This window comes from Thunnus thynnus, chromosome 24 (assembly GCF_963924715.1).
Source record: "Thunnus thynnus chromosome 24, fThuThy2.1, whole genome shotgun sequence".
Classification (NCBI taxonomy): Eukaryota; Metazoa; Chordata; class Actinopteri; order Scombriformes; family Scombridae; genus Thunnus; species Thunnus thynnus.
The window spans coordinates 14,950,657-14,968,866 of record NC_089540.1 but is presented as its reverse complement, the minus strand read 5'-3'; the positions used below and the strand labels follow the sequence as shown (position 1 = coordinate 14,968,866).

Below are 18,210 nucleotides of genomic sequence, written 5' to 3'. Positions count from 1 at the left end.
TGAAAAAATGCAAAAAGTCACTGGAGACACTGAGTCAGAGGAACATCGACCAGAAACACAGGAGACACTGAGACACAGGAACCAGGAACCAGGAACCAGGAACACTGACCATGACCATGACCACAGAACAAACGCAGACAACTCGACAGAGACTGAACTGAAAACTGGACTATAAATACACAGGGCGTGATTGAAAACTGAACACAGGTGAGTAAAACAAAACACAGGTGAAACATGAGGCAATCAACAAAGGCCAGAAAACACAGGAAGTAAAGGTGACAAGACACAAGAAGAAAACATTTCAAAATAAAACAGGAACTTAAGTAATCGGACAACAGGTGACACAACACACTGGCAGACTGGGGGCTGATAAACTGGGGAATATACTAGGAGTAGGGTTGGGCTAACAACAGTGATGCAAGGCAGGTGAGAGGAGGTGCACATGAACACAGGAGGAGTCAGGGAACACACAAGGGAACCAAATCCAGGAAACATAAATGCAACACAGAAAACTCAAGAGAACAAAACACAATGAGTCCAAAAACAGAAAGTCCATTCAGGATGTGACAGACACTAAACAGAAGAGATAAAGAAGTCCTGTAATTTCATTTATCTTAGATTCGAGGGACACATCAGCAACATCACTAAAGTAGATTTCTTCCACCTCTGACACATCGTCCAAGTTCACCCATTTCTAACACAGTCAGATGCAGAAATTCTCATTCATGGTCATTCAGGTCTTGTATTCTGTACTATTAAAAAGATCCAACAAGTCCAAAATGCAGCTGCTACAATTCTTCTGATTCACTGGTTTATGGTTTCATTCAAGTCAGACTACAAACTGCTACCTATTACCTCCTGACCTGTCAAAACTTCTCAGACCTCACATTCCCCCACGTACACTCACATCACAGGATGCAGGTTATCTCATTATTCCAAAGATTACACCATTCAAATTTTAAGAAATAACTTATTGGGCATTCTATGCTTTTATTGATTATTGATTAGTATCAGTGAAGAGATGACAGAAAATGAGGGATGGGGGGAGAAAGAGATGGAGAACAACAGTCAATAAATGTCCCTGATTGAGCATGAACCAGGGACGCTGTGGTTCAAAGACTTCAGACATACAGATACAGAAAGGCAGACTGTCTCTGGTGCCTTTTAGTGTGTTTATCAATGAACCTCTACTTTACATTTTGAGCTATGATAAGGAAGTTGTCTTCTGATGCTGCCAATAAGCAGAAGAGATAAAGAAGTCCTGTAATTTAATTTACATTTAGAGAGAGATGGAGAACAACAATCAATAAAGGTCCCTAATCAAACATGAACCAGGGACGTTGTGGTTCATGGTCGACGCTTCACCTCTTAAATCCAAGTTTTGCCACTCCTATAACTGAATAGTATCATGTATGTTTAATATAATGTATGTTGTTATTATTTTCTCTTTCTGGAATCGTCTTCTTTCTTTTTTTGTGATGTAGCACTAGAAAATAAACTAATTATTGGCATATTTCCATTAAATAGATTGAGAGTTTCCAGGTCCTGGGTGGATGTTTTATGGACCTCAGAAATTGTTGAGATCAGTATTAAATGATAAAAGAATTGTCACAACCACAATACATCTGTCAGACAGTGAAACGTCTAGTTTACTGCAGTTATAACGGTTCAAGAAAAAAAATAGTTGTTCTTACCCTTATCCCTCCTTTCTTGGAACTCTGTGAAATGAACAAAGAATTGTCACAACCATGATGCATCTATCACACAGTGAATCCATATTAGAAGTTTTTTAACTGCTGCTATTCAAAAAATGTTGGTCAGATATGTCTTTGTCAGTATTTAGTTGCAAATAAATCTATTTGTCAGAATACATGTTTTAATTTTATCTGTTAAAACTAACAGCAGTATGATTGATGACTGTAAAACTTCATTTGTTTGTTAGGAAAACATCACATTACTAAATCAACAACAACTAACAATGTGTTCAATTTGAGACTTTTTTATTTAATTGACTTAAAATTCAGCGATTAAAAAAAAAAAGTACATTGAATGCATTTGAAACACTGGTTTTTGCTTGTAAAAGTTTATTAATTTTTAATTTATGAATTTAAAACATTGTCATGTTAAATACTCTAAAATGATTAAAGACAAATAGGTGACCAATGTGAAAATGTTCTATCTTACTTTGCCATCTCGTTTCAGCAGCTTCTCCTGTATTGAAGATGAATAAGTGTGTGTTAACTCACTGGAATTCTTCATTAATCATGTTTTGTTTCATAATTAGGTTTTATAAGTTTTTCTTTTGTGAATATCAAACTTGTGCAACATGGGTATTAATAATACATTTGTAACATTCATAACTGCTCTTTTATCTGGTGGTTTTGTTTAGTTGAGAAAGTTGTAGAGATTAAATACATGAATTAATTACAGATGTTGAGGGTGGCCTTTACAAACACAGGTTCTCATTAACAAATATAACAATATTAATAGTATTAACAGAGTGGACAATATGTGTAGAGTCATGAAAGATGGGTTTTCCTAATACTCTGACAATGTTCTCAGAGGTGAGGAAGAATCAGCCAAAGAAAATGTAATGAGTCATACGTTTTAGTTTAGTGACAACACACAGTCTCTGCAGTACAGCTGAAGACTCGCCTGGTCTTGACCTTTTAAATATCAAACCTTCAAGACTTTTTTATGGCTTCAAAGACTTCAGACATACAGATACAGAAAGGCAGTCTGTCTCTGGTGCCTTTCAGTGTGTTTATCAATGAACCTCTACTTTACATTTTCAGCTCTGATTAGGAGGTTGTCTTCTGATGTTGCCACTAAGCAGAAGAGATAAAGAAGTCCTGTAATTTCATTTACATTTAGAGAGAGATGGAGAACAACAATCAATAACGGTTGACGTTTCACCTCTTAAATCCAATTTTTGCCACTCCTATAACTGAATAGTATCATGTATGTTTAATATAATGTATGTTGTTATTATTTTCTCTTTCTGTAATCGTCTTCCTGATTTGACACTAAAAAATAAACTAATTATTGTCATATTTCCATTAAATAGATTAAGAGTTTTCAGGTCCTGGGTGGATGTTTTATGGACCTCAGAAATTGTTGAGATCAGTATTAAATGATAAAAGAATTGTCACAACCACAATACATCTGTCAGACAGTGAAACTTCTAGTTTACTGCAGTTATAACGGTTCAGGAAAAAAGAAGTTGTTCTTACCCTTTTTCCTCCATTCAAGATGCCCTGTGAAATAAATAAAGAATTGTCACAACCATGATGCATCTATCACACAGTGAATCCATATTAGAAGTTTCTTAACTGCTGCTATTCTTCTATGTCTTTGTCAGTATTAAGTTGCAAAAAAATCTGTTTTTCAGAATACATGTTTTAATTTTATCTGTTAAAACTAACAGCAGTATGATTGATGACTGTAAAACTTAATTTGTCTGTTAGGAAAACATCACATTACTAAATCAACAACAACTGACAATGTGTCCAATTTGACTTTTTAGGGCCTAAGCCCCAAAGGGGCGAAGACTCTATTGTATTTTGTGTGTTTCTTTCTTTCTTTCTTTCTTTATTATCTCACCACTTTGACATCCTAAACATGCTCAAGAACTCACCAAATTTGGCATGCACATCAGGTCGGGTAAGAAATTTGATAAAATGTAAAAATTATCCCCCAAAGTGCCAAAATGTGCTTCATAGCGCCACCTATGTATCTAAAATGGCCGCCACAGCCCGTAGGAATGTCGTAGAGAGATTGAACCAAATCTCAATTATTTGTCTGGTCAAGACCTACAAATCATACACTGACACCACTGCGCTAAATCCAACAGGAAGTCTGCAATATGCCCATCAAAGTAAGACTCTGCGACAATTTTGGACCCCCAAGAAACGCTATCACCTCCTAGGGTGTTAATGGTATCGGCTTCAAACTTTAATACATGACTTATCACACTGTGTTGAGCAAAAGTTATTAAAAACTTTGTAATAACTTAAACGGTTTAGCTTTTGTAAGCCCCGAAAGTTGGAGTGCCACATTCCACCTTACAATGTAAACTAATGGGGAGGCAATCTCTGGGCATGGACTTTGTGCCAAACTGAGGCTTCTGACGTCTAAACTATAAGCCAGACCACTTCCAAACCTGTATCAATGGATTCGCAATGAAAATTCCTACTAAAATGTGATTTTGAATGTAAGATTTGGCCAAAGTCATGATTTTGAAGATATTTCCACTAGAAGACTGCTCTGAAATCCTGCTCTCAATCTGACAGGGAGTAGGAGGGAAGAAAGGCGGGGGATGGGTGTGAAAGTTGAATGTAGCTCAGTTTTATAGGATATAGCAGAAAGGTCTATATACTGTTAGGAGAAAAGGGGGCGGGGTTTATAGTCCCTCTTTCTTCCTTTCCCTTTCCTAAACTGGACTGGTTTTCATTGAGAAGATAACAAGGGGGTGTGGTTAAGCTGTGGGTTGGTAAAAGGACGTCACAGTGAGGTGTGCGCGCAGCCACTGGAGTAACGTGATGAGGCTCAGCTGGGAAAGCGCGACAATTGAAAGTGATACGAGTTGAGTTAAAGCCCAGCGAGACGTCCTTTTTAGAAGCGTTCGAGACATTACAGCTTCACACCTTTCCTGCGCCCGGACCCCTTGAGTAAAACCAGCTTTGTTCTTTGGAGATCCATCCCCCAACCACCAAAAAACTGAACTGAACCGCCAGAAGGAGCTCGCGGCTCACGAGAGCAACGCCCAGCGCTGGCGAGGCTGAGCCGGAGGGACTTGAAATGCTAGTCGGCGTGGAAACCCGATAAGGTAACCCACCTCCAGACTATCTGTCTCTAACATTGGAAACCAGTCCGTCTTCCTCTGTATTCTCCCACGTTTTCTCCTTTTCTACACCCTCCAGGTTAGGACTAGTATTGGTTCTTAATACTGTATCCCCTAGACTTAACTAGTCCGTAACATAATTTGGGAGACTAGTCCGGGATATGGATTCGAAGCGATTAGAGTTCAGTTAGTGAGTTACATCCAAGCATTCTGTTTGCGGGAAGAGGCACAATTGAGTTGGATTCAGCTCGAGAAAAGTTGTATGTTGCTCGGTTTAGAAGTAGGCCATGGACATACAGCTACGGACAGAACAGCTGCTCAGTGCCAGACTCTCGTTTTAAACAGATGGTTGTGTATGTATGTAAAACTCAGCTAGCTAGACGAGAAGCTAAGGAAAATCTTTATCGGGTGTGTTGAGGTTAAAAACGAGGATAGGTCTGTAAGTTGACGATAACAGTGTGGCTTAGCGGGTTGGTTGACGGCTGGTGTTTTGCTGTTGTGCGCGGCATTCGGGTGCATTGGTTTGCGGTCCGTCTGTAAGTTGTATTGTCATAAGCACTGTGTGCAACTTAAGGGTGCATTGGTTTGCGGTCCGTCTGTAAGTTGTATTGTCATAAGCGCTGTGTGCGACTTAAGGGTGCATTGGTTTGCGGTCCGTCTGTAAGTTGTATTGTCATAAGCACTGTGTGCGACTACTGGGTGCATCGGTTGGTGGTCCATCTGTAAGTAGCAGTGTCATGAGCGCTGTGTGTGACTTATGTTTGTATTGATCTCTGAGAATAGAGTGACCTATGGGCGACCTCCTGTTAGCAGGTTATACGTTTAGTTTATGGCCATCTGATAAGTTACCTTAGAGGTAATTTTTGTGAGGGCCTTGTCTCCTTTGGTTACCCCACCGGTGAGCGCTCACTAACGGTAACTATGGCTACTTTCAGAGTTGAAGAGTTTTGTGGGAGCGATTTTGGGCGAAATGAGTTGCGTAAGCTTAGACAAGAAGATTTGCTTGCAGTAGCTCAATATTGTGAGGTTGAGATAAATCCAGAGGCTAGAAAGCCAGAAATTGTGGAGACTCTCATTTCAGCGTTACACCTGCATGATCCAGTACAGGAGAGAGAGAGGGAGGAGAGAGAGAGAGAGAAAGAGCGAGAGAGGGGGAGCAGATGTTTCAACTTGAGTTGGCAAAGATGGCAGCAAAAGAGCAAGAGCAAAAACTTGAGTTGGCAAGGTTGGCATTGGAGCAAGAGAAGCTTAAAGCTAACCACAGTGTCCTACAACGTAAGCACGAGGCTCGTTTTGATGTTTCCAGCTGTTTAAGACTCATGCCAAAGTTTAACTGTGATGATGTGGCCTCTTTCTTCGAAGCTTTTGAGAAAGTTGCCAAAGAGCTAGAGTGGCCTGAGAATAGGTGGACGCTGCTTATCCAGAGTGTGCTTGAGGGTAAAGCTCAGGAAGCTTATGCAGCCTTAGATGCTTCTGACAGCCGAGACTATGATGCTGTGAGGAAGGTGGTTTTGGCAGCCTATGAGGTGGTGCCAGAAGCCTACCGACAGAAGTTCAGGTCTCTGCAGCGGAAACCAGGTGAGACTTTCCTTGATTTGGCTAGGCAACAGGAGGTTGTGTTTGACAGGTGGTTAGCAAGTACTAACACACATACCTTTCAAGAGCTGCGGCAACTTATACTGGTGGAGCAGTTTAAAACCAGTTTACCCCGGCACATGGAAATACATCTAAATGAGAGGGGCGTTACAGAGCTGAGAGGAGTTGCTATGGCAGCAGATTCTTATGAGTTAACGCACAGAGAAGCGCCTTGGAAAGGCAAGGTTGGCAGACAGGATAGGAGGCAGGCTACCACTGACAGGCCTACAGAGGCTATCGCGGTTAAGCCTACTCCTCCCTCCCTGCGTTCTCAAGGACCAGGGAAAAGGTATGAGAAGCCTTTTATTCCTAGAAGTGATGTCATCTGTCATTACTGCAAAAAGCCTGGCCATATAAAGTCCAGTTGTCCTGGTCTCAGGAAAAGAAATGGGGACGAGAAAGTTGTGGGGTTGATAAATGCCCACCCACAGATTGGTCTTTGTGAAGTGGACAGCGTGAACCTGCCATCCTGCCCAGTAGCGAAGGGGTTTGAGGGTTTTGTGTCAAGAGGGGCTGTTTCTGGGGCACCTGATAGGGAAATGGTCCCTATATCCATCCTGAGGGACACAGGGGCCACACAGTCCTTATTGGTTCAGGGTATTATAGACCTCTCGCCCGCCACCTATTTAAAAGCTTCTACCCCAGTGAAGGGTGTGGGAGGTGGTTTTATTAGTGCTCCTTTGCACCGGATATTTCTGAAGGCTAACATTGTAAATGGGCCGGTAGTGGTCGGCATTGTACCTTCCTTGCCAGTTGAAGGGGTTGCCCTTGTGTTGGGAAATGATTTGGCCGGTACTCAGGTTTGCGTGACACCAGTTGTGTGTGAGAAACCTTGTGAAGTCCCGGAGACCATGGCTTTGGAGAGAGAACACCCCGAGGTGTTTACAGTTTGTGTGGTGAGGCGTGCTCAGGCTCATGTTTGTCAGGTTGTAGGCAAGCCCAACCAGACCATTCCAGCCCAAGTCAGACCTGTCAGCCCAGGTCTGACAACATCTACATGCTTGTCACAGAAGCCCTTGGACTGTGCCACACCCCGAACAGTAAAGGATAGAAAACACATGTAAATTCAAGATTTGTAGGTCAAAGTCTCGTGACTCATTTAAAGTTCAAATGAAGTTTGTATCTAAAACTATGTGGAAGCAGTAAATGTTCAAAAAGGTGTAGGTTCGCTCACACTCTCCATTCAAATATATGAGTACTTTTCTGTGTCCAGCTGCAGTAACTTATTGTCTCTCCACACCTGACAGTACACATTTCAATCAAACTTTGACCAGGTCATGTGGGTCAAAAGCCTTTACTTTTCTAAAAATAGACTTGATGAAAATTAGGAAGTGAATTTCTTTTACACACAAACTCATCAACAGTTTTCAAATTATTAATTGAAATTACAGTGAAAGGGCCCAAAACTTGCATAATTTTTTTGACACAGGGGTGAGCAAGACAGACATGTCTCACCCTGCAGTTGAGATTCGATGTTTCGCCATGACAGAGGAAATTGCTATAACTTTATTGTACATACTCCAGTCTGCACCAAACTTCACATTTGTAAAGTCAGACCTGTCAGCCCAGGTCTGGAGACATCTACATGCCCGTGACAGAAGCCCTTGGACTGCACCGCGCCCCAATGTGCTCAAGGGTGTGAAGGCCCATTCAACGCTGCTTACAGCTTTAATTATTGTCTCTTTCTGTAATTGTCTTCTTTCTTGTTTTGTGATTTGACACTAAAAAATAAACTAATTATTGTCATATTTCAATTAAATAGATTGAGAGTTTCCAGGTCCTGGGTGGATGTTTTATGGACCTCAGAAATTGTTGAGATCAGTATTAAATGATAAAAGAATTGTCACAACCACAATACATCTGTCAGACAATGAAACTTCTAGTTTACTGCAGTTCTAATGGTCTAAGTAAAAACATACTTGTTCTTACCTTTATCCAACCTTTCTAGATACTCTGTGAAATAAATAAAGAATTGTCACAACCATGATGCATCTATCACACAGTGAATCCATGTTAGAACTTTTTTAACTGCTGCTATTCAAAAAATGTTGGTCAGATATGTCTTTGTCAGTATTTAGTTGCAAATAAATCTATTTGTCAGAATACATGTTTTAATTTCATCTGTTAAAACTAAGAGCAGTATGATTGATGACTGTAAAACTTCTTTTGTCTGTTTGGAAAACATCACGTTATAAATCAACAACTAACAATGTGTCCAATTTGAGACTTTTTTTCTCAGTTGATTTTTAAAATTCAGCATTTTAAGAAAAAAGTACACTGAATGCATTTGAATGCATCTGGATGCAGGAAAACAGAACATTATTTCAAATATTGTCATGTTTAATACTCTTAAATTATTAAAGACAAATAGGTGACCAATGTCAAAATGTTCTATCTTACCTTTCCTTGTCCTTTCAGTAGCTTCTCCTGTATTGAAGATGAATAAGTGTGTGTTAACTCACTGGAATTCTTCATTAATCATGTTTTGTTTCATAAGTTTCATCATAAGTTACATTTGCTTTTGTGAATGTCAAACTTGTGTAACATGGGTATTAATAATACATTTGTAACATTCATAACTGCTCTTTTATCTGGTGGTTTTGTTTAGTTGAGAAAGTTGTAGAGATTAAATACCTGAATTAATTACAGATGTTGAAGGTGGCCTTTACAAACACAGGTTCTCATTAACGAATATAACAATATTAATAGTATTAACAGAGTGGACAATATGTGTAGAGTCATGAGAGATGGGTTTTCCTAATACTCTGACAATGTTCTCAGAGGTGAGGAAGAATCAGCCAAAGAAAATGTAATGAGTCATACGTTTTAGTTTAGTGACAACACACAGTCTCTGCAGTATAGTTGAAGACTCGCCTGGTCTTGACCTTTTAAATATCGAACCTTCAAGGCTTTTTTATGGCTTCAAAGACGTCAGACATACAGATACAGAAAGGCAGACTGTCTCTGGTGCCTTTCAGTGTGTTTATCAATGAACCTCTACTTTACATTTTGAGCTCTGATTAGGAAGTTGTCTTCTGATGTTGCCAATAAGCAGAAGAGATAAAGAAGTCCTGTAATTTCATTTACATTTAGAGAGAGATGGAGAACAACAATCAATAAAGGTCCCTAATCGAACGTGAGCCAGGGACGTTGTGGTTCATGGTCAACGCTTCACTTCTTAAATCCAATTTTTGCCACTCCTATAACCGAATACTATCATGTATGTTTAATATAATGTATGTTGTTATTATTTTCTCTTTCTGTAATTGTTGTCTTTATTTTTTTGTGATTTGACACTAAAAAATAAACTAATTATTGTCATATTTCCATTAAATAGATTGAGAGTTTCCAGGTCCTGGGTGGATGTTTTATGGACCTCAGAAATTGTTGAGATCAGAATTGTCAAAACCACAATACATCTGTCAGACAGACAGATGTAAACTTCTAGTTTACTGGAGTTATAACGGTTCAAGAAAAAAAAAAGTTATTCTTACCCTCTCTCCTCCATTCAAGATGCTCTGTGAAATAAACAAAGAATTGTCACAATCATGATGCATCTATCACACAGTGAATCCATATTAGAAGTTTTTTAACTGCTGCTATTCAAACAAATGTCGGTCAGATATGTCTTTGTTAGTATTTAGTTGCAAATAAATCTATTTGTCAGAATACTTGTGTTAATTTTATCTGTTAAAACTAACAGTAGTATGATTGATGACTGTAAAACTTCATTTGTCTGTTAGGAAAACATCACATTACTAAATCAACAACAAATAATGTATCCAATTTGACTTTTTTTTTTCAATTGATGTGGAAAAGTTTGATGCATCCCTTGGTGATCTATGAAATTGAAAAATCACAAAAAACACACATATGCGTGTGTATTACAATAAGAAAATCTAAAAGCTTTAATCCAGTTTTTTGTTATTGTTTTGTTGTTTGTCCCTCTTGTCTTGTCATGTGTCATGTGTCGTCATGTTAATCACTCATTTTGCACAATCAATTTTTTGAAAAGCCCAAAAAACAGCTTCTCTTCTGGAAAAAAAAGGTTATGTTTTGTCAAATTTTATGTATTTATTGGTATTATTAGTTACATGATCTATCTTGTTATATTGTTACTGACTTATAATTTGACTGTGGAACTGCTATGTGTGTGTAAAAAAATATGTATTTCATTCCCCTGCTCTGCTTTATAAATAGAAAATAATAATCTGTCACAGTGCAAGAAGAGATGAAGAAGTCCTGTAATTTCACTTATCTTAGATTCAAGGGACGCATCAGCAACATCACCAAAGTAGCTTTTTTCCACCTCTGACACATCACACAAGTTCACCCATTTCTAACACAGTCAGATACAGAGATTCTCATTCATGGTCATTCAGGTCTTGTATTCTGTACTATTAAAAAGATCCAACAAGTCCAAAATGCAGCTGCTACAATTCTTCTGATTCACTGGTTTACGGTTTCATTCAAGTCAGACTACAAACTGTTACCTATTACCTCCTGACCTGTCAAAACTTCTCAGACCTCACATTCCCCCACGTACACTTACATCACAGGATGCAGGTTATCTCATTATTCCAAAGATTACACCATTCAAATTTTAAGAAATAACTTATTGGGCATTCTATGCTTTCCCCCACGTACACTTACATCACAGGATGCAGGTTATCACATTATTCCAAAGATTACACCATTCAAATTTTAAGAAATAACTTATTGGGCATTCTATGCTTTTATTGATTATTGATTAGTATCAGTGAAGAGATGACAGAAAATGAGGGATGGAGGGAGAAAGAGATGGGGATCAACAGTCAATAAATGTCCCTGATTGAGCATGAACCAGGGACGCTGTGGTTCAAAGACTTCAGACATACAGATACAGAAAGGCAGACTGTCTCTGGTGCCTTTTAGTGTGTTTATTAATGAACCTCTACTTTACATTTTTAGCTCTGATTAGGAAGTTGTCTTCTGATGCTGCCACTAAGCAGAAGAGATAAAGAAGTCCTGTAATTTAATTTACATTTAGAGAGAGATGGAGAACAACAATCAATAAAGGTCCCTAATCAAACATGAACCAGGGACGTTGTGGTTCATGGTAGACGCTTCACCTCTCAACTCCAATTTTTGCCACTCCTATAACTCAATAGTATCATGTATGTTTAATATGATGTATGTTGTTATTATTTTCTCTTTCTGGAATCGTCTTCTTTCTTTTTTTGTGATGTAACACTAGAAAATAAACTAATTATTGTCATATTTCCATTAAATAGATTGAGAGTTTCCAGGTCCTGGGTGGATGTTTTATCGACCTCAGAAATTGTTGAGATCAGTATTAAATGATAAAAGAATTGTCACAACCACAATACATCTGTCAGACAGTGAAACGTCTAGTTTACTGCAGTTATAACGGTTCAAGAAAAAAAATAGTTGTTCTTACCCACATTCTTCCTTTCTAGGAACTCTGTGAAATAAAGAAAGAATTGTCACAACCATGATGCATCTATCACACAGTGAATCCATATTAGAAGTTTTTTAACTGCTGCTATTCAAAAAATGTTGGTCAGATATGTCTTTGTCAGTATTTAGTTGCAAATAAATCTATTTCTCAGGATACATGTTTTAATTTTATCTGTTAAAACTAACAGCAGTATGATTGATGACTGTAAAACTTCATTTGTTTGTTAGGAAAACATCACATTACTAAATCAACAACAACTAATAATGTGTCCAATTTAAGACTTTTTATTTCATTGATTTTTAAAATTCAGCAATTAAACAAAAAAAAGTACATTGAATGCATTTGAAACACTGGTTTTTGCTTGTAAAAGTTTAGATATGAATTACTTTTAAGTGCTGGATGTATGAAAACAGAACATTATTTAAAATATTGTCATATGAAATATTAAAATTATTAAAGACAAATAGGTGACCAATGTGAAAATGTTCTATCTTACCTTGCCAGTTCCTTTCAGCAGCTCCTGTATTGAAGATGAATAAGTGTGTGTTAACTCACTGAAATTCTTCATTAATCATGTTTTGTTTCCTAATTAGGTTTTATAAGTTACATTTTCTTTTGTGAATGTCAAACTTGGGCAATATGGGTATTAATAATATATTTGTAACATTCATAACTGCTCTTTTATCTGGTGGTTTTGTTTAGTTGAGAAAGTTGTAGAGATTAAATACCTGAATTAATTACAGATGTTTAAGGTGGCCTTTACAAACACAGGTTATCATTAACGAATATAACAATATTAATAGTATTAACAGAGTGGACAATATGTGTAGAGTCATGAGAGATGGGTTTTCCTAATACTCTGACAATGTTGTCAGAGGTGAGGAAGAATCAGCCAAAGAAAATGTAATGAGTCATACGTTTTAGTTTAGTGACAACACACAGTCACTGCAGTACAGTTGAAGACTCGCCTGGTCTTGACCTTTTAAATATCGAACCTTCAAGACTTTTTTATGGCTTCAAAGACTTCAGACATACAGATACAGAAAGGCAGACTGTCTCTGGTGCCTTTCAGCGTGTTTATCAATGAACCTCTACTTTACATTTTGAGCTCTGATTAGGAAGTTGTCTTCTGATGTTGCCACTAAGCAGAAGAGATGAAGAAGTCTGTAATTTCATTTACATTTAGAGAGAGATGGAGAACAACAATCAATAAAGGCCCCTAATCAAACATGAATCAGGGACGTTGTGGTTCATGGTCGATGCTTCACCTCTTAACTCCAATTTTTGCCACTCCTATAACTCAATAGTATCATGTATGTTTAATATAATGTATGTTGTTATTATTTTCTCTTTCTGTACTTGTCTTCTTTCTTTTTCTGTGATTTGACACTAAAAAATAAACTAATTATTGTCATATTTCCATTAAATAGATTGAGAGTTTCCAGGTCCTGGGTGGATGTTTTATGGACCTCAGAAATTGTTGAGATCAGTATTAAATGATAAAAGAATTGTCACAAAAATACATCCGTCAGACAATGAAACTTCTAGTTTACTGTAGTTATAAAGGTTCAAGAAAAAAAAAAGTTGTGCTTACCCTCTCTCTTCTTTTTTAGATACTCTGTGAAATGAACAAAGAATTGTCACAACCATGATGCATCTATCACATAGTGAATCCATATTAGAAGTTTTTTAACTGCTGCTATTCAAACAAATGTTGGTCAGATATGTCTTTGTCAGTATTTAGTTGCAAATAAATCTATTTGTGAGAATACATGTTTTAATTTTATCTGTTAAAACTAACAGCAGTATGATTGATGACTGTAAAACTTCATTTGTCTGTTAGGAAAACATCACATTACGAAATCAACAACAACTAACAATGTGTCCAATTTCACTTTTTCATATAATCGATTTTTTTAAATTCAGCAATAAAAAAAAAGTACATTGAATGCATTTGAAACACTGGTTTTTGCTTCTAAAGGTTTAGATATTAATTACTTTTAAGTGCTGGATGCATGAAATAGAACATTATTTAAAATATTGTCATGTTAAATACTCTAAAATTATTAAAGACAAATAGGTGACCAATGTGAAAATGTTCTATCTTACCTTGCCATGTCCTTTCAGCAGCTTCTCCTGTATTGAAGATGAATAAGTGTGTGTTAACTCACTGGAATTCTTCATTAATCATGTTTTGTTTCATAATTAGGTTTTATAAGTTACATTTGCTTTTGTGAATGTCAAACTTGTGCAACATGGGTATTAATAATACATTTGTAACATTCATAACTGCTCTTTTATCTGGTGGTTTTGTTTAGTTGAGAAAGTTGTAGAGATTAAATACTTGAATTAATTACAGATGTTGAAGGTGGCCTTTACAAACACAGGTTATCATCAACAAATATAACAATATTAATAGTATTAACAAAGTGGACAATATGTGTAGTCATGAGAGATGGGTTTTCCTAATACTCTGACAATGTTCTCAGAGATGAGGAAGAATCAGCCAAAGAAAATGTAATGAGTCATACGTTTTAGTTTAGTGACAACACACAGTCTCTGCAGTTCAGCTGAAGACTCGCCTGGTCTTGACCTTTTAAATATCGAACCTTCAAGGCTTTTTTATGGCTTCAAAGACTTCAGACATACAGATATAGAAAGGCAGACTGTCTCTGGTGCCTTTCAGTGTGTTTATCAATGAACCTCTACTTTACATTTTCAGCTCTGATAAGGAAGTTGTCTTCTGATGTTGCTACTAAGCAGAAGAGATAAAGAAGTCCTGTAATTTCATTTACATTTAGAGAGAGATGGGGAACAACAATCAATAAAGGTCCCTAATCAAACATGAAACAGGGACGTTGTGGTTCATGGTCGACGCTTCACCTCTCAAATCCAATTTTTGCCACTCTTATAACTGAATAGTATCATGTATGTTTAATATAATGTATGTTGTTATTATTTTCTCTTTCTGTAATTGTCTTCTTTCTTTTTTTGTGATCTGACACTAAAAAATAAACTAATTATTGTCATATTTCCATTAAATAGATTGAGAGTTTCCAGGTCCTGGGTGAATGTTTTATGGACCTCAGAAATTGTTGAGATCAGTATTAAATTATAAAAGAATTGTCACAACCACAATACATCTGTCAGACAGTTAAACTTCTACTTTACTGTAGTTACAACGGTTCAAAAAGAAAATTAGTTGTTCTTACCCATATCGTACCTTTTTAGATACGCTGTGAAATAAATAAAGAATTGTCACAACCATGATGCATCTATCACACAGTGAATCCATATTAGAAGTTTTTCAACTGCTGCTATTCAAAAAATGTTGGTCAGATATGTCTTTGTTAGTATTTAGTTGCAAATAAATCTATTTGTCAGAATACATGTTTTAATTTTATCTGTTAAAACTAACAGCAGTATGATTGATGACTGTAAAACTTCATATGTTTGCTAGGAAAACATCACATTACTAAATCAACAACTAACAAAGTGTCCAATTTGAGACTTTTTTTCTCAGTTGATTTTTTAAATTCAGCAAATAAAACAAAAATATACAACGAATGCATTTGAAACACTGGTTTTTACTTCTAAAGGTTTAGGTATTAATTACTTTTAAGGGCTGGATGCATGAAAACTGAACATTATTTAAAATATTTTCATGTTAAATATTTTTAATTATTAAAGACAAATAGGTGACCAATGTGAAAATGTTCTATCTTACCTTGCCACGTCCTTTCATTAGCTTCTCCTGTATTGAAGATGAATAAGTGTGTGTTAACTCACTGGAATTCTTCATTAATCATGTTTTGTTTCATAATTAGGTTTTATAAGTTACATTTGCTTTTGTGAATGTAAAACTTGTGCAACATGGGTATTAATAATAAATTTGTAAAATTCGTAACTGCTCTTTTATCTGGTGGTTTTGTTTAGTTGAGAAAGTTGTAGAGATTAAATATCTGAATTAATTACAGATGTTGAAGGTGGCCTTTACAAACACAGGTTCTCATTAACAAATAGAACAATATTAATAGTATTAACAGAGTTGTCTATATGTGTAGAGTCATGAGAGATGGGTTTTCCTAATACTCTGACAATGTTCTCAGAGGTGAGGAAGAATCAGCCAAAGAAAATGTAATGAGTCATACGTTTTAGTTTAGTGACAACACACAGTCTCTGCAGTACAGCTGAAGACTCGCCTGGTCTTGACCTTTTAAATATCGAACCTTCAAGGCTTTTTTATGGCTTCAAAGACTTCAGACATACAGATACAGAAAGGCGGACTGTCTCTGGTGCCTTTCAGTGTGTTTATCAAAGAACCTCTACTTAACATTTTGAGCTCTGATTAGGAAGTTGTCTTCTGATGTTGCCACGAAGCAGAAGAGATAAAAAAAGCCCTATCATTTCATTTATCTTAGATTTGAGGGACACATCAGCAACATCACTAAAGTAGATTTCTTCCACCTCTGCCACATCACCCAAGTTCACCCATTTCTAACACAGTCAGATGCAGAAATTCTCATTCATGGTCATTCAGGTCTTGTGTTCTGTACTTGATTTTGACAAACAAAAAAAACCTAAGCCACAGTGAGGGGCTGTTAACGAGATATGTAATTTACGTGTCGTCATGCGGCGGCTCCATGTAGTAAATCAAACATCAGCTGACTTGTGCTTAAGATGTATTTATTTACCACCGTGTACCAATAAAGCCTTTGCTATACACACACTTACACCAATAACTTGCATGAAAACAAACACAAAAAAGGCTTAAAGATCAGCCTCTAAATGGTGGTCAAAAAACTGTGTACTTCTCCCAGTAAGCAGCACACCTGAGAAGTAATTGCCTCTTCTTCTACATATGCATTTCAATATGCTGCTGTCCAATACACCACCTACTGTGGCAACCAGGGAATGACCTTAACACACGCATAGATACAAATGGCTCTAAGATGCCGGCCCCTAATTGAATGGCCACGGACATTACAATTACCTTCACATGTAAACAAATAGAGCCATAACTTAAGTGACATGCATATAAAAGTGAACCAAACAACAACACCAACAAAAAAAAAAGAAAGAAAAACTCAAACATTTGTAAACATAATCTTTTTTTCTTTTCTTTTTTTTTCTTCAGAGGTCACTATATGTCATCCCTAATTGCTTGGGCTTCCTGCAACAAGCAAAGCTTACTGACAGGTCTTTCCAAGCTGTTTGTCTTCGTCTGGAGACACACAGAGCATACTAATCCTTTTTTGTCCGGGAAAGTTTCCAAAATTCTGCCCAGAAGCCAAGATCAACAAGGAGCAGCAGAATCCATTACAACAACAATGTCTCCAGGAATGAAGTTTCTCCTTTTCTGATTCCATTTCTGGCGTTCTTGGAGCAGGGGGAGGTATTCCTGTACCCATCTTTTCCAAAATAGATCTGCAATGTACTGAACTTGTCGCCATCTCCTTTTCACATATACATCATCCTTGTTAAAAAGTCCAGGTGACATGACTGGTTTCCCTTTCATCAGAAGAATGTGGTTAGGAGTGAGAGGCTCGAGGTCATTAGGATCCTCTGAGAGCTTGGTGAGGGGACGACCATTCAATATAGACTCAACCTCACATAGGACTGTATGAAGACCATCATCATCCAGAGTTTGCAAGTGCAGCACAGAAGTGAGAACTTTCCTCACCATCCGGATAGCATGTTCCTAGACACCACCATAGTGTGATGCTGAAGTTGGGTTAAAGTTCCACTGGATGCCATCTTGCAAAAGAACTCCCTGTATCCGGTTGTGATTTAATGATGATAGCGTTTCCCTCAGCTCTTTCTCTGCTCCCAAAAAATTGGTTCTATTATCTGAAGGCATACTGGAAACTTGTCCTCTTCGACTGATGAACCTTCGAATAGCATCAATACATGCGTCAGTGTCCAGGGATGGAGCTACTTCCAGATGAATGGCTCTGCTTGCAAGACAGGTAAAGATGACACCATAACGTTTACAGAGACTCTGACCTCTCTTTACTTACAAAGGCCCGAAGTAATCTACTCCGACATTTGTTAAGGGAGGGAGATCAGGAAGAAGCCTTTCCTTCGGTAGCTCTGCCATTTTTTGCTCGCCTACTCTTCCCTGCAGAAGCAGCTTTGTGATATAATTTTCCTCACGGCTGCATTGGAATTTGTTATCCAAAACTTGTTGCGCAGTTTTGACAGAGTGTGATTTCTTCCACCATGACGCACCTGTTGGTAAATATGCCTCAATATGAGCATAGAGATGTAT

General features: G+C 37.3%; 2 protein-coding genes across 3 annotated transcripts in view; both read right to left on the bottom strand.

The window, feature by feature from the left end:
• LOC137177283 (uncharacterized) overlaps window positions 1–18,210 on the bottom strand; it is a 238,723-nt gene that overhangs the window by 185,026 nt on the left and 35,487 nt on the right. The window lies entirely within an intron of this gene.
• The window catches only part of LOC137177285 (uncharacterized), a 37,380-nt gene that overhangs the window by 10,777 nt on the left and 8,393 nt on the right, over window positions 1–18,210 (bottom strand). For both annotated transcript variants that reach the window (XM_067583472.1, XM_067583473.1), the window contains exons 8-19: window positions 15,667–15,693; window positions 15,152–15,175; window positions 14,049–14,075; window positions 13,534–13,557; window positions 12,436–12,459; window positions 11,919–11,942; window positions 9,973–9,996; window positions 8,879–8,905; window positions 8,408–8,431; window positions 3,234–3,257; window positions 2,185–2,211; window positions 1,695–1,718 (exon numbers count right to left, since the gene is read on the bottom strand). In XM_067583472.1, the coding sequence (XP_067439573.1) occupies window positions 1,695–1,718; window positions 2,185–2,211; window positions 3,234–3,257; window positions 8,408–8,431; window positions 8,879–8,905; window positions 9,973–9,996; window positions 11,919–11,942; window positions 12,436–12,459; window positions 13,534–13,557; window positions 14,049–14,075; window positions 15,152–15,175; window positions 15,667–15,693 (300 nt within the window). The remainder of the gene's footprint in view (window positions 1–1,694; window positions 1,719–2,184; window positions 2,212–3,233; window positions 3,258–8,407; window positions 8,432–8,878; window positions 8,906–9,972; window positions 9,997–11,918; window positions 11,943–12,435; window positions 12,460–13,533; window positions 13,558–14,048; window positions 14,076–15,151; window positions 15,176–15,666; window positions 15,694–18,210) is intronic.